Source organism: Spodoptera frugiperda, chromosome 3, assembly GCF_023101765.2.
Source record: "Spodoptera frugiperda isolate SF20-4 chromosome 3, AGI-APGP_CSIRO_Sfru_2.0, whole genome shotgun sequence".
Lineage (NCBI taxonomy): Eukaryota > Metazoa > Arthropoda > Insecta > Lepidoptera > Noctuidae > Spodoptera > Spodoptera frugiperda.
This window is the reverse complement of record NC_064214.1, coordinates 1,594,189-1,617,692: the sequence shown is the minus strand read 5'-3', so window position 1 is coordinate 1,617,692 and position 23,504 is coordinate 1,594,189. Positions and strand designations below refer to the sequence as shown.

General features: G+C 35.5%; 2 protein-coding genes across 2 annotated transcripts in view; one reads left to right on the top strand and one right to left on the bottom strand.

Annotated features, from left to right (window-relative positions):
- LOC118273875 (elongation factor-like GTPase 1) overlaps positions 1-23,504 on the top strand; it is a 123,962-nt gene that overhangs the window by 7,019 nt on the left and 93,439 nt on the right. The gene's annotated exons all lie outside the window — the stretch shown is intronic.
- LOC118273878 (mucin-3A) overlaps positions 109-23,504 on the bottom strand; it is a 60,351-nt gene continuing 36,955 nt past the window's right edge. The window contains exons 2-6 of the mRNA XM_035591052.2: positions 3,786-3,896; positions 3,122-3,262; positions 2,583-2,745; positions 1,489-1,587; positions 109-1,408 (exon numbers count right to left, since the gene is read on the bottom strand). Of these exons, the coding sequence (XP_035446945.1) occupies positions 1,158-1,408; positions 1,489-1,587; positions 2,583-2,745; positions 3,122-3,262; positions 3,786-3,896 (765 nt within the window). The 3' untranslated portion in view covers positions 109-1,157. The remainder of the gene's footprint in view (positions 1,409-1,488; positions 1,588-2,582; positions 2,746-3,121; positions 3,263-3,785; positions 3,897-23,504) is intronic.

The window sequence follows — 23,504 nt, the reverse complement described above, 5'->3', positions numbered from 1 at the left end:
CTCTCTTGAAACTAGTCGAGTTCCTCGTCAAACAGTCACGTGAGTAAGCCGATAACATAATATTAAATAAAAGTCGTATAATCGTGTTTGGGTGAGAGAAACAGTATGAAAAATCCGTTAAATTTATTTTCCATAATTACAAATATTGTAATTTCTACATCTAATATTTACAATTCATTTTACTCTAAGTATAAATATGGTTCTTAAATAAATATTTTATTAAAATTACAACTAAACATTAACTATAAATGCACTGAAATGTTACACAAAAAAATTCATTGAAAACTTATCACATATCTTTTGTGTACAATAAAAAATACCATTTAAATATTATTTATTATGTAATCACCGTCTACAGGTGGGGAGAAAATAATTATTTTATTTTGAAATTATAATAATCCAATACTTAAAAACTAATAGTCATGGTTATTTCTATATCTGGCAATTTTATTACGTTATATATATAAATTTACTCCGAAAAATAATACATAAAATAAATAAATACAAACGATTTACTTTTGAAACGGAATTGTTCTAAAAAGTTTTTGCGAAAACTAATTTAAGTTTTTAGTGGCATTTAGGTTTTACTGACGTTTTAATCTAGCCAGTATTGATTAACGGTGATTGGGCTTACGGTATTCATTGAGATGTACCGGCGCGCTGCTTTGCTGTGTATTTTTTTCACAAACGTACCACTTTTCCTCTGAACAATTTGTATATACATTCACTTAAACATTGATTTTGACATTAAACATGGCAATTGAGTGCGCTATATGGAAGTTTATGGTGTAAAAAGACAAATTTTGAAGTACCTAGCAGCGTGTAATGGCTAACAATGTTCTCACCCTTTACAAAACAGCTTCACTATTTTAACTCAATAAATTATATTATTGTTTATTATCCTAGTAAATGCAGTTGTACTGAGTATTCCATAGGCGTCCAAGATTAAATTTCACCACACTAAACCATCACGTTTAGAATGGGAAAGTTAGTAAGCAAGTATTAACTAAATTCGGATAAATAAGCGAAAAAGCGTTTCGAAAATTAAATATGTTTCAAGTATAAGTTGAATTCAAAGAGGCGGAACCGATTAATATAAAGCCTCTATGAAGCCAACAAACTTTTTTTTCATTCTAAAATTTAAAGGGGGTTAGTTTCTAGTTGATCCAATGTAATGACCTCGCTAGTTCCATAACTTTGTACCATGGGAATGGGGGGTAATCTGATGGCGATCGTCTGGTCCTCGCGACTCGAGATCTTCGGTTGTAGTAGGGTTCTGTGTAGCTGTGTGTGTGATATCTGTTGTACACTGGCTTGTCGGGGTACCCATGTGATTGGGAATAGTCCACTTTGTAGGCGCTTGTAGTACTTTGAACGGTTAAGCCGGTGTATCTGTTCTTGTGGTATGCTGGAATGAGAAGAATATAATGAATATTTCGTCATACGGGAACCTTACATTTATTAGGTACTCAATTAAATAATACTGACCGGAATGGTAAGCAGTGGTTGGTCGCACACACATCATTCCATACACTCTGATGCCTGGTACAGACGCATACGTTGGCTGATCATGTGACATAGGTCCTTCTGTAATATAAAACATTGCCAGTATTACTATATCTTTATATATATAATTCTTCTGTACGTGTGTATGTCACTGAACTCCTCTTAAACGACAAGACCGATTTTGATGAAACTTTTTGTGTGTGTTCAAGAGGATCTGAGAATGGTTTAGATTCACAATTTTGTCCGCTGGACAAAGATTTTTTAATTAATTTTTAATTTATTAGTAGTTGTTGATTTTGGAATGTTTTACATCGGATCCGACGGACGGCGCTACCATCGCAGTGTCAAATATTAATGACGTTAGATATTGTCATAACATTTGAATAATAATTTTCATCAAAAAGGTCCAGGATGAAAAAGTTTTAAATTTTCAAATTAACGTGTAGACAGGACAACGTCTGTCGGGTCCGCTAGTATAAGTATAATCTTGTAAACAGGATTAATCCGTGGAAAGGGCTGGCACGTGTAAAGTTACCCATGACAAATGCTTTTAAACACACTTCTATTTCATAGGACACTATAATATTTATTTGGTTAAATAGTGGCCACTGTACAATACTATAATGTACTGCATACAATGTTACACAAAGTGTCAACAAACATGGTATACAAGATACCTTATAACGTAGCCCCGACCATGTAAGTAACTGTATCTGATAATACGAATTCTTCACCAAATATAATGGACAATGCACTTCTCAGTTAGGTATGTAACCCAAGATTGTCCCTTGCGGCACTCCACGCGGAAATGCAAAGGTACACACATCTGACGTGACAATGATTAAAAATTCTTTAGCAAATGCGTTTAAATATGGAATTTCTATTCAACCCACACATTACAGCGAGTAAAATATAAACTTGCATTGCATAACGCCAACTTGGTCGCAAGTTAGCTCTATCAAAGGCCTTAGTAAGGTTATCAAAATAGGAAATTACTATAAATAGTTGTACCTCGTTGGGAATTTTGCGCATTCTAAGTACATTTGTATTATTATAGTAAGAAATGCATTGCTTACCTAATATGTGGTCTTCGGGACACCGACAGATGACCAAGTAGTGTGATTTGCCGGTTCTGATGTTCTGTAGTGCCAGTAGCGACCAGTCTCTAGGCGCTCGGCACTCTCTCATCTCAGATACCGCCTCGCAGGTCTTAACGAGTGTAACAGCTTTACTAGCGAACTGTAATCAAATTGGAGCTTATGTTAGTACGTTATCGCTAAAACGACGAGACAGGTTACAGATTTATTAGTCTTACATTGCATTCCTTTTTCTGCATTTACGAATATCTTTGCTTACTTGAAATAATAAATCTACAAGATAATAATCAGAACCAGGACTTAATCATGTGTTTGCAAACTAAAATAGTATTTTCAAATTAGAGCTTGCACGCAATCCTGTCATATAAACATTTGTAGAAGCCTCGTGCTACATATTTACGAGTACCATTGCTAGAAGAATTGGATTAAACAAAACCATTTTCATTGCAACAAACATGGCAACTTTACAACAAAAAGTAACTATGGGAATAATAAATCCAATTATGTTGGAGCGTTACCTTTTTTTTCGAGTCGGTGGTGAGGCGCGTAGTATGCAGGTCGTCGGCGTTGAGACTCGCAGAGCACGGGTCTCTGTACCGAGCAGGGCACGCGCACAGCGGCTGCGTGTAGTTCAGACGCACGTATACAGCGTTGCATACCTGTAACGTTACCGCCTTATGAAGCTAACGAACCAACATACTGAACATTGCAATCGTTCCTCGTTCCACACATGTGGGTTACATTCTTGACTATTGATATAATATTCATTCATCTCATGACTGTTCTTGTCTTGCCCGTTACAAATATGGACCATTCAGAATCGCATCATTAATAGCTAATCGCCAGCCAGCTTTCGTGGAAAGGGTTTCGCTTTGAATTGTTAACTTAGTTCCGGCAGTAAATATTTGATATAATATTTTGTTAATAGTAACGGTGTCTGACATTGCACTATATTTAGAACAAAAACACATTCGATCCGCGTCTAGAGATGTTGATCGTGGAAAATACGAAGATGTTAAGAAACCTTTTGGTATTTATTATCTTCGCTCAGGTTTTAAAAGAGCTTTGCAGCTTCAATTACTGAACGTGGCACTTGTCAGACCTATCGATTAGTCATAGTGTTTGTAAGCATTTCATTTATTTTAGTTCCGGTACTTTGTTAAGAACAAAAATGTCAATTACCTGTTGAATAGCGCATTCAGGCAATAAATAGATGTGCTGATTGTGTGGATAGTAGTGGTACTTTGTCGGCTTCGCCAACACTGAAGTCGACCCGGCGGGTAGGGGCACCGTCTGAAACAAACCAAAGAATAAATGATTTATGAATCCTCCAACCATTATAAGAACCGGAACAATGATCAAAGGAATGCCATTTCTATTTGTCAATGAAGCTATTTTCGCAAGTAATATAAGAATGCAGTGTAACGATTTATGTATCCGTTGAAAGTGCGTCAATTTAACCGACTTGTCATTAGTTATCGCAACAATGATGGGAAATCGCTCGAGGTTGGTCTCGGATCGCGAACCACAATCTCATTCATCCCCGTTTGTCTCGTCGAGGGTTTCTGTGTCAACGCTCTTACGTATATACCTTATTCGTTTCTCATTCTTCTTGTGATCTGCGGAAGGCGTCTTGTTTTGCGAGGTCTTTCTTAAGCTACGCAAGGATTCTGTCGAGAGATTTTGAAGCTTAGTGTTGGTATACGAAAGGAGTGATTCGTGCGCGGTGGTTCTTACTCATAACAATGCTTCACGGTCATGTACCCTGCGATTTGCCGATTACTTCGTCACGTTTGTTGCTGGATCAGGTTAATAAACCTGTTAAATGACGATTATCCTTTGTAGCTTTTTTCACAAAAGACCATTTCGTTTTACTTTTTGCGCCTTTAATTTAATTTTGGACATAAACTTGTTAGGTACGGAACTTATGCATTTGAAAATATCAGTTTTGGATGTTTCTCTGGTTATAATTGAGGAAGTTTTGTGTTGAAGAAAGCAGAATGGTAAATAAGGTAAAAGCAATCGTTATCGTAATCGGAGGCGGTCATGTGATGGCATCATCCTCCGAACAATTACATTGTTCACCTGCTGAGAGATCCAATTTGGATTGCTATCATCATAAGTTGATCAACGTACTCACTTATCTGTCCCACTAACCCGTATATATTGACATCAGACTAACTCACAACAAAGAGGTTTTTGTGTCCACAACTGGTGCTCGTGTTTGTTACAATAATACTCCTTTTACCTTACACAAAAGACATAATGCTATAATGGGAGTCAGTTCAATTTTAGTAAGTAGATAACTGTTATCAATAGTTTTTATTTTATTGCGTTCAAGGCAGTTTCTTATTCGACGTGGAATATTAAATGTAATTGCAGTCGAATTGGTTACCTATCCATTTTCAACGCCTCTTTAATTTAATTCAGTTTCGTAAGTTTTCTCACGATTCAAACGAACAATATTTACTTTCTTTCTGATCGAAATATCTAAAGTATATTGTTTTTGGGTACTGCTATGAATGATTTGTTTTCTAATAAAGGCCCAATTAAAAGTAAAACATCAATTAAAATTCTCAAGGTTATTTTACCACGTTTGATTAATCGTGTTACTGTTACGGACCCCATAATTATTTGTAATGAGACCGTATCAACTTTGGTACATAAGCTTACAGTTGAAGAAATAAGAACATTACTATGGTATAGAGATATAACGAACTCCAATATTAATCTGGTTTCCGCGTACTGATCCTATTCAAAATAACAAAAGGAACAAATATTTTCGAAGCATCATTGTGTAATAAACTTTCTTTTTTATAGACACCTACGAAAATACTCATAATTGCATTAACAACATTAAATAATACACTGGCTTGCTCCCAATTGACCTTCACGTTTGTATTCACAAAAGGAAATGTTTTATTGCTGATACAACTTCGCAAATTTTTGCTTTTATAATCGTAAGTAACTTTCACTTCTTTCTGTAAACTTAGTCAGCGTTGTGATTAACTTTTGCTTTTCGGATTCATTGAACAAAAGTGTCTTTATCTGCGTTCGAATCCGCGTGTCCTTTATAATTTGACTTTGTTTCACTTTTAATTATTTCTGTATCTCGATCCTCACCATGATGAACAACACTTGCCGCAGAACGCGATTGAGCCGCAGACTCATTGTCGGATGTTATCGTTTTGTAAAGTTACTGCTCTTTTTGACCGTCAGTACCGTACTGATTTTGTGTTCGATAACAGGGTACTGCGGTTGAGATGACTCAGGAGAGGGTTACCGAGTCGGGCTAGATCCTTGAACTAGCATTTTTTCTACTAAATAGCACCGGACGTCACGTTCAAGTTGAACGATCTAAACTGTCTCAACGGTTTTGGGATGGGCTTCACCTGTCATGCGTTGCTTTTTTATGTTTTTTACGTGCTTGTGCGTCTTCTGTGTTAATTTGTTATCTTAAGCTTGTTATTGGAATGCTTCTGTTCATATTTTTTTTAAATCATGGCTTTTATTAAATACTAATACTAACTCTTTCCTTGCTACTTGTGTTCTTAAACTGTTTCTAGTTTGACTATTACTGAATTGTCTTTCTGAATTCCATCATTGACAATTGACAGATCATTGAGTTATTAATTATTTTTACCTTTTGTACCTTCTTATTAAATAAGAGGTCAGTGTCCAAATAAACGGTTGAATAATATTACACTCCGTTACGTAGGGCTAAGAGGTCAATGGTAGGGCAGTTCTCTTCACACGACATGTTTACCATAAGAGCGAATCTTTGGCTCGCGATCTTGACATGATCAGAGCAGCATCGTGACGTCACTGATCGCGATAGTTGAAGGTTGTTAAACTATCTGACCGTTTTGTTGAATTCTTGGTCATACTTTTAGTTGGAAATCCTATTGTTTATTGAGAGTCGTGATTTTTATACCGGCCAAACTAAAATTTGGACAAAAAATGTTTTTAGTATCAACATCAATTTTATTGTCTGTTGCTTTTTTTTCTGTTTCTGTAGCGTTGAGTTCTCTATTACTATGACAGTTTATTACATAAACAGACAAGTTAATATAAGTTCTGTTAAACTGACAACCTATTTGAAGTTTAATTAACGTAAACTTATAATGCCTCGGGCGTAAGCGGTAGGCTTGTAGTTATTTTAATAGATCGTTCATTTCATTTGATGTATGCGTGCGCAAAGAAAAGGAACAGGCAAATGAATGCGTTTCAAGATTTGTAAAATGAAGAGTAAATTGATTAAGATATCGTTTCCACTATATTCCTAATTAAACTGTATCGTCACGCTTTTTATCCCCGAAGGGGTAGGCAGAGGTGCACATTACACGTAAAGCCACTGTACAATCCCACTTTTCATCATTTGTGTTATAAGTCCCATGTAATAGGGAGTGAGCCTATTGCCATATACTGGGCACAATTCCAGAGCTAATATACTGAGATTTTTTTTAAAAACCCGAATAAATCCCAGTAATACCTTGCCCGACCGGCCAGGCTTGGGCAGGCCTAATTAAACTAAGATTAATAACTAGGAAGCTTGTTCACACAACTTTCATAGTCAGGATTCTAGACACTAATTAATAATTTTATACTGCAACTACACGAGAACAGAATACCGTAATATTAATGTAATTTCTCCCATTAATACAGGAGTTTGTGTTCATAATTTAATTCTAATGTGTACAAGACTTCACTGTCAGAGCGTCGTACAAAATGTTCCGTTTCAACCTCCTTCATTCAGACTCATTCATTCCTAGTCTAGCAATTAATTCAAGTGGAATTTCTAATCAATGTACTATTGAGAAGCATAAAGAGCTGAAGTCTTTTCATATTGTAATTAATCAATTTACTCTAGAAATGACAGAGAGATCAGTGCAAAGCATTTTTATAGAGCGCTCGTTACATCTTGATACTATTAAGGATTCTTCTTTTTATTTAAGTGTTACAGTTAAAATTTTAAATATATTTTAACGTGGACCAATAACACAATTTCAAATTTGATTAAAGTTCTATTCTATTTTTGAAAATAGTCTTAATGGCTTCTTACCTCATTGATTTGAACATGACTTTAGTAACCGTTTATAGAGAGTGAGAGAGTGATATACAGATTTATTCTCTTTCTTCGAATAAATAAAGATGGACGTGTTATTTAAAATAAGTTATTACGTTTATAGATGTAATTTAGTCGTGATTTGTCATGTAAATAGGAAAAGATAGGTAGATTATACGTTATGGCGTAATAACTAGCAGATTTTGTGAGTTCCATATAAATCAAATATTAATTTTAAGAAATAATTTACGGGCATAGATTTTTACTTGTCAAATATGTTGAAAGGTGTAAATTTTATATCGAGCCAAACCATCGAGAAATAAAACATACCCTACATAGTAAGTTTTATTAGAAAAAAATCCTATCGTAAAAGTTTTTCTTGATTTTCACGTATTATAGTCATGTAACTTATCTAATGCTAAAGAATTCGCCAATTTATTAGCAAATTTTAACCGATAATAACACTCACAACTTTTTCTAATCACTTTAGAAATCTTAATTAAATTCTAAATCTAACGAGACAAAAAAGATTATTAAGATTCAAATGACTATACTAAGGCTCCACCTATCTAAAACGATCAAGAGCGGCCGGTCGCACATTAGTCGCACGCAATCTGCGTTCGTTGGCCGCGACCAACCTCAATACAGGTTCAGGGTTGAGTTACATAACCATCGCGTAATTACTTCCGAGTTTATCCTGTTTTATTTGCATAACACAATCGATGTATGAGAATTCAATCGATACCATCGTTTATGCAAATATCGATTAGGTATATATCGATGGTGCGAAAGGAAAATGCATAATTAATGTACCTTTCTTTGTTGGAAAATGTAGGAAGAAGGAAATACTTCATTAGTCTGACATAATATGTACGTCCGTATTGTTGCTCTCACGGTAAGTCTCATGGCTTCTCGTTAAATGTGGTATGGTCTTACATTGTTGCTATGTGCAGAGAATACACCTATTACCATCTAGCCATGTTTTTTGATTCTCTGAGTGGTTATAACGATCCCCTCTCGATCGTAAATCAGCCATTAGTGCTTGTTATAAAATGAATTATGCGTTTGTTATATTGTTTAGGCTTACTTAGTTTTAATCAAAACTCCTTTAGTTAGCTCTGTTAAATAGGATATCATTAATACATTATTAGTTATGTATTATCATTTTTATCGAACAATTTCTTCGCCTGGCCAATAACGAGGATGAATCCAAATAGCTAATTTTATTTAATTATTTATTTATTATATGAATACACAAATACAACACAAAGGAAAACACATAATATACAATTGAGGTACATAGGTACCACACATTCCTATTGGAATTTCTTCCTGTGGACTTGTGACAGGCAAAGTAAAATTATATCATCATTTTGTTATGCTATACCCATAGTATGTTGGAGTGCAGATCTACGCAAGGCACAATGTGTTTTCTATTGTGTCTTATATAGATAGACTACATCGGCACTTAAATATGTCGGAAATAGACCTGAACAGCATGTGAACAAAGGTGCGAAGCTATCAGAAGTTTGATATTCTTTGTCAATAATAAAATGGATGTGGCAAGTGTTAGGGCCCATTGTCAGTTACCCGCCTACAGCCTACGAAGCCAGGTATTCGCATCAAATGTGATCAATGGACGTTCTTGGCCCATCCATCAGATAAGATCTTTAGATCGCTTCTCCTTCTATTCATTGGAAAATGGAATGTGTAAAGATTTTACCTTAGATTTAGATTATAATTATCGTTCTATGTTGTGTCTGAATACATCGTAAATATTCGTAATAATGAACTTTACTAATGAACAGCTATTTATGTTTTTATGTTGCACGCACGTAATTATTTGACAAGCTTTTTATGTGCGGTAGATTAAATTCTAAGTTTTCTTACTTATATTCTAATTCTCATAGCATCAAGTCTGGAGGATTTTCAATCAGTTTACGGTTCATAGAGGTATGTAGCCTACTTAGTCAAACACTTATCTCAATACCGATACCTGTGCTCAAATTACACAAAAACCGACTCTCACAAATACTCTTGTCCCTTCCCAAAGAGGCACCATGTAACACATCTAAGAAATACACTAAATAAAGAAGTTAACATATAATCACTTATGAAGAAAGGAAGTATAAATAAAAGTACACTCACAACCAGTCATCGTTATCACTACTTTCTTAAAGCAATAATAAACTTCAAGTTATCGAAGTACACGCAAGTCAACATATACCTTTCTGTCAAATATCTTTATACGATTTTCAACTTAACTGTTTTGATATAAAATCGAAAATCCAATGAAAATAAATGACAGATTGCAGTAGCTTGACCTGCTGGTCGCTGTACAGTTGCGCCCACTCTTACGCATGTTCCCTGAATAGCGGTACTGTTATTCAATACTTCGTTACGGACTGATTCGAGTGGCCTTCGCGGTGATATGAGGAGTAGTGGACAGTAATCACTTCATATACCTTTAAAGGAACAATTTAATGATAAAGCTGCCCTTACATATCTACAGTTATTTGTTTTATCGACTGTTAAGAATAGGTAAAAGATACTCTTGAAACACAGGTGTATTTACTATTTATTTATTGCTGTGATTGCTACATACAAGGCGTAAATGGAACGTTCCCGAAAAACGCTACAGTATTTTTTGTTATTATAATTTTAATCTTTTTACTTTTCGTGTTATCCATACAACATCAGCCTTTAAGTAGTTGATTACAATTACTATTACATAAAATGAACACGAAATTCTGTATTTTCAGTTTGCGGCGTTTGGGAGCGTTCCGTATTCCTGTATGAAGCTTATATATTAAATTTACTGGTGGCAAAACTATTAAAGCACAGTAAAACAAATCATTACTCTATTCCCACGCCGGCAAGCACAAAAGGCATTAAATTGAATACCAAAATAACCTAATAATACAGAGTTACAAACTAAGGAATTAAAACAAGAAACGGGATTACATTAATAGCTCTTGTAACTGCTAAAATAATGAGCCACTGCAAATTATGTAAAGCCTACGAACTAGTTACTTGGACCATTCATTTGCTACCACTAAGGTCCAAATAAGTCGTTTCTAATTATATCACGAGACCGTAAAAGGACCTACGGGTTATTATAATAGAGCTTGTAATTGAATGGACGTAAAGTTGACAATATAATTAGTGGTCGTTTATCTGGACACTGTTTAATTAGATAGTATTAATGTTTCCAATGCTGAAGGAAACGTTACAATGTAATGTTTGTCTTAGAATGTTGGTTTAATTAATTTAATTTGGTTTTGGTTTGTTTCTTGAGTTTCTGTCTATAGATATTTAGGCTAAGGTTGCTGGAAGTATCGGTGTATTATAATCAACCGGTTATAAAACCTTTACAAACACATAGCTCACATAATAATTAGGGAAATGTGTGCATTTATCATTTACTACATGATTATAATTAAGTAACAGAATTAATAATCATTTTTTTTGAGGGGCGAAAAATCATCTAATCACTTCTCCCGCCTTGGACGAGGCGAGAGGGAATGTAAGACTCTTACTGACTAAAAACCACCCTGTTCCTACTCCTGCTTTTCGAGCCGCAGCCCCGGTAAACCCTAGGTAGTCCGCAGAGTATTCTACAATTCTCTTGCAACCGTTACACACAAGTATGAATTTTATCGCGGAACTTATTTGCTGTGAGAATTACAGAAGACGTTATAAATATGTGAACTTAAATGTCGGAACTGAACTGAGGATTGAGATTTGTGTGTGGAAGCTAGAGATTTCTATGTAACGTAGACTAATTAATTTGATTTATGTATTATGTCGTGGTGGCCCAGAGGTTTAGGAAGCTCGCTTCTCATGCATAAGAGTGCGGGTTCGGAACCTACCAACGGCAAGTACCAATGTGACATTTTTTTTTTCGAGTTATATGTACTTCCTAAGATTATTTAGACACTACTGACAAACGGTGAAGGAAAACATCGTGTGGAAACCTGAGCTTAAAACTTATAAGTCTGAAATCGCCAACCCGCATTGAGCAAGCGTGGTGATTAACGCTCAAACCTTCTCCGTGCGAGAAGAGGACTTTGGTCAGCAGTGGCTTATAGTCTGTTGTTGTTGATCTAATGTTGAAACTTAGTAATCTATACACAGTAACTGAGAAATAGCTTTCATTTGGTTTCAACGAGATTTTCATTTACCAACTACGGTGGGAAATTAATATCTACTCTAAAACTCCCGTTATTCTAGTCTCGCAGATTTCTGTGAGATGGTTGCTATTCATATTATATTAAAATAGGAAAATTAATCGTTGACGGGTATCGATGATATATAACTATAAAACTAACTGCATGACTAGAAAATACGTTCGTATTCACTGAAGCTGTTAACGTTTACAAAAACAACCGTTTTAATTTTACTCCTAAACATAATTTATGTAATTTATGTATGTCTTCTATTTTCATACGTGTATTACGTCCTCTTTGCGTTGCTATCCAATTTATTAAGTGCCGTGAGTCCCTAATTGTGGGAACATCTTTAGAACAGTTTACCGTCTTCACCACAGTTCTCTTTTTGACCGATTAAAAGGCATTGGTTTTGGTTTAAGGTTTTTCGAATCTGATCTGTTCAACTTATTGGTCCTAGGTTCTTTTGGTCTTTTGTTATTTTTCATATAATGAAGGACAGCCTATTATTTGTCTACTGCTGCTTTTCATTTCAACAGTTTAAGTGATATTATTAGATCAGAGAGTGAGCCTCTTGTCAAACACTACGATCGATTCAGTACGTTCTGATCATTCATAATCGAAAAACCAATAATACTCTACCAATGTGCACCAATTGTGACCACTCAACGAAATCGTTCACTATTTTCAAGACATTATTAATCATTATATGCCGATGCATCTAACAGCTTGCTCGTAATTCGTAGATTACTTCGACTTTCTCCGTAAGTAATGCCTATCTTGTACGTGTTTCTTATCTCTAAATATAAAAGGCATTATGTAGGTTGGGGGCAAGGGTCTACTTACGACCTTATGATCTTAGGCCATCCTTAATCGCTGATTTATTTCCGCATCTGCCTCATAAATCTTGGGGTATCGCTAACAGAGGTACAAAGGCCTGCTATGACTTAACGCTCATTACGTGGGATACTGTATAGAAAATAATATTTTATAGCCTCTTAGCAAAGATTAATGCGAATTCCTAACACTGAATAATTTGTGCCTTATAAAGGTCCTTATTATAGTAGTATTAGTCGGAGGTAATTTTAACAGGTAACTGGTGAACAATTTAAATCTAATCATTTGAATATTTTGCTAATTTTAATAAAAGAACTAGAGTTTTTGTGCCGTGTATGTTTTGTCTCCTATTCCCAGAGAAATAATATTATTAACAAAAGAATACTATTTATTGTACCAAATATGGTTGACCTAAGACTCTGAAAGATTACGGAACGACGAATTAAATAAGTACACGAGACAGAAAGACAGACTTGAAGATATATATACTATTTCTATATTCATACATGCAACTATTACTAGAATATTATAATGCAACATAACAGTGCTTATGTAACTGAAGACTGGACTTATGACAAGTGGAATATCCACGTTCCTGCTTCAGATATCTTGATGAAGATTACACGACATTTCTCGCTTATTGACAATGAATTATTTATCGCTAATTGAATTTTAATAAGAACTCTATTTTTGTTCTTACTGTCAATTAAATTTTATGTGTAATACAAAGTTACGCTTTTTAAACCCTGAAGGAGTTTCTACTACTTCGAGATTAAAATTTTCAGTGTAGCACCTACATTTGGCTTGTTGTGTTATCAGACCTTTTAACGCTGTTTTTTACTGGTCCACATTGTGTCCTAGTTAAGTTTACCACCTAAGCTTTACAGACTTTTGAGACTTTAAAAAACTGATAGAACTCCAAAAGCAAAACCTTAAACGATTTTCTCGATCTGGGAATCGACCTCATGCTTAACAGTTGCGCTTGTAAACATACTTTAAACGTACCACATTGAAAGTACCAACCTCACGTTTTTATGTTAGTTACAAAATGTTATATGATTCGTCTTTAAATACATATCTATTGATGTACGTTAAAGAATGGATTATAATTTGACATTTACAGCTATAAAAGAACCAATTCTAAAATCTTTTCCAATGTTATTATATTTTAGCAAATACGAAAACGTGCAGTTTTATTTCAAACAAGTCATTGTGTAGTTTTTATAACTGCAACCATCATAGACCACCTGAGGTGTGCCGACCACAAACTATGGCTCTGTGTACATTGGCTATGACCGAGAGATCACGACCGTTTAGACAATGTAATTTTCAACTATTATTTTTCTGTTACAATAGCTCCAAAAGTGAAGCCTACTGAATAAATACGAACTGTTATTTTTTTCATGAATAAAACTGCTAATTTTCGATAAATTCTGTATGAAGTTATTTAAAATCATCCATTATCATAACGTTTGACCTTATTTAACAAACACACAACTCGTTAAAAGTTGCTCAAAAACATTTTCTACATCCAATTTTCTCAAAACGCGTTTATGTCTTTTGTACTGGAAACCGACACCAACGTAATTGAAGTGTTTTGTGTAGGATTTAAACTGAACACTAAATATGAATGTTTACAAGCTTCTGTAACTGTCTTTGTAATTTATACTTTGACATAACGTGTATAAAAGTTATTTTATAATGGTGTTAAATCTTCCCACGAACGAATTTATGTGGGCGTCTGTAACACCTAATTGGAGCGGCGAAGATGCATTGTTTGAATTTAAATAAAGAACGATGTAGTTTTTAAGTAGCTTTTAATTAATTAACATTGTTTAGTGAATTATGAGCCTTTTTGTTTAGTTTATGAAATGATCTTTAATTTTTTGTTAATGAAATGTTATACAGAAATTGCATAAGATTTGTAATTAAAGTCACACATTTATCACATTTGTGTTGTGCGAAGTGGTATAACGATCGTTTTTATGTGCACAAAATACGTAACATTTTTATGTTTTAATAATAAAAACGTAGCTTTATTGGAACGTGGGTGTATTTAGAAGACACACATATTATATTACACATTAAACTTGCGTCACATTGCTCAGCAGCTACTTATTGCTAACCACATAAGATAATAATAATCAATCAGAGAAACACTAATACGACTCAAAATCTAGATAAATAGTTCAATACTGAAATGCTAAGCTTATGCTTGATATTTGACTTTTGCTTTATTAACTATTAAGAATTTTCTTTTTAATACACGAATATGCCTATTATTTATGCTTCCCATCCCAAAAGACTAAAGGAATCCTTTAACTAAGCAATGGCATAGATTCTGATGTTAATCTCAGATCAGATAAACCTTCAGGAGTTTCCTGTATTAAGTTACTTGTGCCGTAACTCAATCGCAGTAAGATATTATCGAACTGTTCGATATGACCGTCTTATCTATCAGATAGTACGTGATGAGTAAATCTTACTTTAGCGGAATATTCACGTTTTTGAAAAGGAGTAACTGTTCTTTCATATTTATGTTGCTTAGAAGCTAAGGTCTTCAAACCTTCAAGAAAAGAGCGTATTTATTTTTAAAAGGCCACCTGTGTCTCTTTTGTGTTGCGGGTGTCTATGATCAGTGCTGATCGTTTACTATCAGGTAATCCGTTTGCTCATTTGCCCATAAATAAAGAAAAGGTGTGTTGTGGTGGCAACGTAGAATACATTTCCACCACCTCTGCTCTTCCCGTAGGTATGGTAAGATCGAACCAAGGGATGGCACAACAGAGACCAGGTAGTGGTTCTGATAAATCTAAACTGCGTTCTTCTACTTGTCTGACTTGACTGTCAGCAGTTGGCTGTTAAAAAAGCAATTGGCTGTCACGAGCTGAAAGAAAACTCGAAATATTCTTATCAAAATCACAATCACACAAAGTCGGTAAATAATGCGTGAAGAATTAATCCATTACAGTAAAAACGAAAAGCCATGTGTATAATTTAGTCATATACTTGCAGATATCGGTGTAATGTACATGATTTGCACACAAACTATCGGCTGGCATGTCTATATGTGTATAAGAAGTACGTCTGAATGTTCATCAGGTGTAATCATAATAAAATGACATGACATCGGAAACTAGACACCTGATTACTAAGTCTTGGTTACCGGTAACTAGGAGTCTAACTCGTTTCAAGACTAGTAGCAAACTACTTAATTAAATTAGGTATTACATTTATGGTTAGGTAAAATCGACTTATGTACTGTACTAATATGATCCAATATTATAGATGGCTAATCGAGAGAATAGAAATGGTTGCCAGATTTGACAGTGACATTTAACAAAATGAGTCAAAGTTATTCTTACTCATTGAGTTTTCTATTCACTCAAACAGAGCTTCGAATAGTCCAAGCTCTACACTAGTGTTTATAAAATGCTATTGTATGGAGGATGAAGGTGAAGGGAAGGGGCTGATAAGATAATTTTCAATAAACAAAAATGTTTTAAAGCATATTAGAGAGAATTTTTAGACATATAATTTTAAACGACCGGTCCTTACAACCACTTTACTGGCACAATATCTAGTCGGGTTTAACCTTAAGATTATTTTCTGCAACAATGTAGGTAAATGCCAGTTTCTAACCAAACCATGTTGAATCTCGACCTTTAATAAAGCTATTCTGTGTTAACTAGGATCATACTACTTCCTTGTTTTATGCTAACAAATGTTATGTATCTAAGTTTTAGGTTTATTATAGAGCTTTGCTACTCAATAATGCTGTGTCAAGAACTTTTTTGGTACCTACCGTATAGTCTAGTTCAGTCAATTATTACGATATCTTAGGGCTTTACGTTTAACGAGATCCAAATAAGACTGCGTTTGACGCTGTGATTGGCCGGCATCAATAAATCAACCAATCACAAAAAGAAAACTTGTACTAAAGCCCCTGCACGAAGAAAAGCCTTGGTGACAAATATATTTACTCTTATTTAGGATAAATTAATTCTTGATAATTGACTTCGCTAAAATACCTTAGACAACGTAATATTTTTCTTTGGCTCTGTATTGACTGGTATATATCTATCTCACCATGTGTCATTATTTCAAACAAAAGTGAAAACAAATACTAGCCCATAAAAGGGACAACAATATATCTTATTGACGACCCTTAAAGTTTCAATTATCCCTATAAGGCTTAACCACGCAAGTACTAAAGAATTCACATTGAAACTGGTCAAATAGGTGAAGCTATTTCAATACAATATCGTTTGTCAAACACATTGAATATTATTCTTTGTGTACCGAGCAATTAGATTTAATTTACATTGATCAAGTTGTAAAGGTGTGAGTATTAAATATCGGTCTGTTACAAACAGATTAAGGTTAATAAAAATTTAATCGGAGAGAAAACATTGTTATTGGTGTTATTACGTTTTTATATTCAACTCTATGTATGTACTGTAATGGGTTCATACGCACGAACTGATTTATTGCTTCATGTGAAAGCAGTTGTAGATAAATGGGTATTGTATGTAAAAGTTCAAGTCAATAATAGTAACACATCTGAGTAAACAATTATGGTTCTTCTTTCTCGTTCTTTGTAGGAATCTAATGCATTATTGAAAGATTGACTAGCTACACATAGTAATTTAATTCGTTGAATTTAAAAAGTGTCGTAATAGTCTTGATTTTTTTGCTTATATCATAAGCCGATAAACGAGCAATAAACGCCCGTGGACACCCGAAACACCAGAAGCGTTACAAGTCCGTTGTCGGCCTTTTGAAGGTTGTTGGGGAATCTGAGATTGGGAAGGGGGTAAGTGGGCCTCCGGTAACCTCACTTACACAACGAAACACAACTGTGTTGTCGGTTTTTTGTGAGGCCGTGGTATCACTCCGGTCGAACCGGCCCATTCGTGCCGAAGCATGACTCTCCCACACTTAACTTAAACTTAAAAATTTAAAACACGATTTCGTAATTAAACATTTAAATTAACCTAGAAAGATATTTCTTAAACAAAATTATACGTAGGTGTCACCGGGATAAAGTATACAGCGCCAACGCAAACTTGTTCAGCATTAGAGGGAGCAACAATCTTGCAATCTAAACAGCATGCACTGACACACTAAATCTCACAATATAAAGAGCCCTTTAGCCTCACCATAGATTACACTCTTACTAATGTACTAAGAAACATTTAATGATTACTTTAACTATTCCTTAGTAACGATTTTGTTCTGAAAAGAATTGCTAAGAACTGGGTTATATACCTAACTATTAAATGACTCTGAATACGGCAATAAGTAACTCTAAGAGACAACGATTAACATTACCCTCAAATATACACTCTTAACTAAAACATCACGGCTTACTGGAGAAAAGCTCTACTACTTTCGAGTCACAGAGGGACTCTTCATCATGAGCAGCGTGCGCAGACGCGGCGAAGTCGCGCAGGCTACATACTGGTTAGACTATTAATATACATGAATAAACCGTGATTTTTTAAAAATTATTTGGTATGTCTCAGGTTTTTATAAAAATACAAATACTCTTGTTAAATAATAATCAAATCTTTATACTTTAAATTACGATTTCATGTCAAGCGTTTGATAGCTAAACGGTAGAATATAAATTGTGATCATAAATTCTAACCAACCACAGTTAACTTCTAGGTAAAGTTTAATTAATTAATAACGATCGTCTTTATAATGTAACTGTAAAGTGAGTACCCTGTAATACTGGATTTTCCAAGCGATTTCTACTTGAATAAGTAAATTTGAGCGTGTAAGTGTTAAATTGATGGAGGTAAGTAATATTGCTTGCGCCAAATTATGCCGGTGGTCTACTTTTAGGTAGGTATGCGTTTGACCACCAAAATCCACCGTGAAAATGGTCGGCAGTTTTCGATCATTCGCCTCATTGACGTGAAGTATTCGATTATACTCGATATGAAAAAATGCGATATGCTTACTCGTTTCGAGAGATATTCGGATCATATTGTACCATTTAGGTATGACCTTGTGATCTCTGTGCAATTACGTTTTTTTTATACTTTTTGCTTTTTTTATTAACTTAATTAATTGTTGTAAGTAGACACATCATTAATAATCACTGACAAATATGACAAATCATTACAGTGTCCAACGTGTCCCTAATTGACGTTAGAATTTATCGGTCCATGACAAATACTTCTCGTAAAGCAATAAGCTTTGCTAGTTACTGTTTCGTATTACATTGATTGCAAATTGCCGTTTAAACCATCTCAAAATACCTTTATATCTTCTAAACAAATAACTAAGAACGTCGCGCAATCACAAGACATTAACTGGCTTAAGATCAGCCGTAACTAAGGCGACGCGAGTGATGTATCGATGGCTCAGAACGTCGAACGTCGCCGTCGAACGTAGTTACAATGTCGTGACATTCAGGAAACCAGCAAGATTAACAGTTCGGAGATCCTAAGCTACGTCCCCCAGATCGAGTTACAGATTGGCGTGTTCTGTCTGCCAGGGAATTTGTTACGACCCGCTCAAGTAGCAGGATCACCTTAACAAGCACCAAACAAGGCGAGAAAACTAAAATAAATAACATTTTCGAGGTGTGCCCCTCGAATGGGGTAAATTAATGGCCGTCGCTCCCAGTCAAGTAGATAAGGATGTGTGGCCACTTTGTATTCCTAGAGGTTGAGGCGCGAATGCAAATAATTTATAAGAGACAAATGGTTTCGAAACGGCTCGTTAGATACTTACGTACTGGATCGTTCTCGTTATAATGAAAATGGAAAAGTAAATTCTTGGCTCGTGAGATCCAAACGTAGATACAATTCCAGGCTACTGTTATCGAGAAACTCTTACTGGAATATTAATAAGGAGAAACGTGATACAAATAAGCTAGTAAAACAACAGTTTAGTACCTAAGAACTTAATATCTTGTCCTTATTTAAATAAACGTTCACAACTCAACGCGTAGGACGTGAGATAAGTGCTAGAACGACGGTTGGGCGAAGCGAAAGATTTGACTTGTACGATAGGAACCCTACCCACGCTGGCGCGACACACCACCACGCCTCGCACGCGGAGATAACCTACCTTTAATAAGATAAATTGAATTTATCGCGTATTAAATCTACTATTACCGCATGGTTCATGCGTGGTCCACTCATATTATGCCCTTGAGATATGGCTTGCGCTAAACGCACATAGATTTTCCGTAGATTGCGAGCCGATATTACCGACGCAAGCGCATTGGCAGCCCAACCATTATACCGCAGTACAATAACGTGAACTTTTAGGGCCTAAAACCATATATTTCCTAATAAAGTTTACTAACGCTATAAATTTAGTCACTTTGACGTTACAAACGCTTACTTTCCTTATAAAGAGCTCACGAAAGTTGGAGAAATTCGCTTGAATTGTATCGTTAAATAGAACAATGCGAACCATTGAAAACGAGTGGGTAAAGATTTACATCTCAACGAGAGGCAGTGGTCTTCATTGTGTGCGGGTTCCCAGCGGCTTCCAGGACGAACGCGGAGACACGACAATATTCTATGCGATATCGAGTATCGACACAGCCGCATCTATGTATGCAAAGGCACGCGCGGTGTACAGGGAACCGATATCCCGATAAGGCTGTACCGATCGTACATTACGCTTATCCAGGCGCTGTTGGAGCGCCTAGCGCCTATACATTTTACTCAGCATCTCCCTATGTAATGAATACTTTGCCGACACGTAATTGGCTAGTGCAACCCTGCTAGAACTCGGTAAACGGGCCTATTTGCCTATGCGGATAAATGCGCTTGCACGCTACCGGTGGACGGACGGCAAGAATTCCATAACTGCCGCCAAAACAATGCTCACGATTCCACATTCAGAAATATCTTTAAGATTATTAGATACCTCGGAAATGCCGTCCGAGTCTGAAGATATAACTTTTTGCTTCCAGTGTTCTGCACTTTTGCAAAAACCAAGTACAATACTCCTCAGCAAGAAATCCATTATATCCATAAACAAGGCTACTTCGGACCAACTTATTTTTTGTGTCCATCTAATCTAGCTGTCCATGCCATGTATCTGTTGCACGGCCCGGGAAATGCCCACAAAAGCTGGTCCCGTTCTAAGAGTTCTTGCGGTAATCGCTGTCGGCATCAGTCTCTCGCGATCACCGCTCAATTAATCTCTTTTTCTCTTGAATCCATTGTCTTCCCTGTTTATCAATTCTTACATGCCACCATTTGTGTGTCATATTAACGGTGAGCGTGATGCAACTCTTCGTGTGACAATGTCAGAACATTTTTTGTTGGCGTTCGATCATCGCTGTAATTGGATTTTTGTGATGGTTACCGTTTGAACTCTGAACATCGACTCGCTAAGCGGCGCCAAGCTCTAATGGTTGACGCTCGAAAATACTGTAGTGAATTACGGTTGCTATTTTCGTATTTTGCTGGTGTCATGGCTCGTGCGCTTGTGTTTTTTATCGCAGCAGCCAGTTCACCGAAGTATTTAGTTTTGTTTTCATATAATGGCGTCTTCTTGTGCTTTAACGAACGAAAGTTTCTCGCATTCGAGCCCAATAATGGCCGTATATCACCTCACGTATTGTTAGAAAGTATTTTAAGCAAATCTTGTAGCGATGCTTGCATTATTTATGTTCTGCATAACTGATATTTATGGCTTTCCAATATACATAACTGTATTAATATCAAAAACTGTTGTAATAAATAAGAATTGCCGGCGTTAGAATTATGAGCTTTCACTTTCTTAGGAAATCTAAGGCTAGCTTTAGTCTTCTGCAATGTAAGAGGAATTGTTAGAGCTGAAGTCTCTGAGAGTAAATTACATATTCTTGTGTAAGTCTGAATAGCTGTTGTCAGGTGTGTTCGTACGTCGTTTTGAACAACAGTCATTAGTTGATTCTTCCGCTAACTGCAGTACTATGGTGCGAAACTTGTTCTGGCACATCTGTAATGGCCGATCGGCCGTATCGGGACCCAGCACGCACATGTGCCGTAAATTACTATCGAAGACTTGCACAGTGAAACACAGATACCATCGTTTCACGCCTGATAAAATCGTTTTGTGAATATCTCAATTATAAAATTGTTGCATTCTTTGAACAAAAATTTACTCCGTGTTTTCAAATAACAGCTGCTGCAGTTTTTATATAAAATATCTTGTCGTGCACGATCGTGGGCTACTTGTATGAACGATTTCATAACGCTAATGTATAGAACTTCAATTACGACATGATAATTTTAATGGCTTTGATGTTTGTTACAAAATTAATGGTTCGTTTTGTTTTCCACGACGTTATTTGTAGAAAGTTCAGTACTGTCAATATATTAAATTGGCGAAGCGTTCTGATCACGATTAGACCCGGCGCTCACAGGCCAATCCCTCGATGCAATAAGAAACCGACTTTAATTTCTATCGTGACAGGCCGGGCTATTCTCCACTTATTAATTGATTAGATCGGTTACAACGCTCCTCTAAAACAATTGCTAATAACAATCGCGAATGTATCGTTGCCATAAATGTTTTTGTATGATCCCACAAGCGATCACGTTTTATTATAATTCTCTGCCACAGTTCAGATTTCTGCAATGTTTCCTGGTAATGTATCTTATCTTGCCCCGGAGTCATTGAATGGGATATTAAAACCAGTAGCAGATTTGCTACGGCTGATTTTGTCTAGATTATGTTTCCCATAGAGTAAGCGATCGTGACTGTACTGTAGCATAGTTTTTCCCTGTAGGCTTTATAAGGCGTGGCGTACCATGCCAGCAATGGATGTATATCAAATAAAAAGCTCCGATATTGAGACATATATTGAAAGTTATTACATTAATAATAATTTCTATGATGTTCCTAGAATTAGAACGAAATATGGTGAGCCTTTGAGTACATTTTATTATGAGTTAAGATGAACATGGTTGCTTCTCATAATATTATGCGATTCTCGTATTTTATCGGTAGGGATAAGAAAAGGACATTCCATCTTCCTTCTCGCGACTGTCAAAGGAATGGCAGTTGCCGATAATACACGTTTATTCCGATCAATCGCACAAATCTGATTTGATTTAAGAACAGGAACGTCCAGTTCTTTATCGATATAACAAGCTATATTAGTATCGATAGAGTACTGGAAGAAGATACTAGTATTATTCAAAGTAAGTGCCGATCTTTACTACCCTTAGGAAGTTCAGGTTTCCTCCATGTTATTATTAATATTACACACGCAGCATAAAATAATAGCTCTGTCAATAACCATTAAATTGAACACTTACACGACTTTGTCGAACAAGATTGAAGTTTATATAATAAATAAATGTTCTTTATTACTGTCATAATACTTGTACAATATGTCGAATCTATTATTTCACATCTGAATAATAAAATTAGTGGAAATAACAGTTCAGTTTAATGTCTCATAATCGGCGTTGGACACAATGTATTGTGGGTAAATATGGACGTCATAAAGTGCTAAGAATGAGACTAGGTTTACAGGCCTTTCAAATTACTGCGTTGCCCGAGGTGGTTCTACGTGTTGGAGTATTTCAATGAGCAGTCTTTATACTGTATCATTACGTATTATAAAACTGTTCCTGATTTGCTTCTAGCTGTCTGTACGATGCGGTTATTATAGTAAACGATTGATGTTTTGTGGTTTTCTCACTTTAAGCAGTTATGCTAGTTGTGCATATTAATAAGCTGCTCATAAACTTGTTGAATATTGATTAAAATTGCATGTTTCATGCAATACCTATGTTATTAAGCTTTTGGTCAGTGCTTTGTACGTGAACGAAAGAGAAGCAGCTATTATTTTGA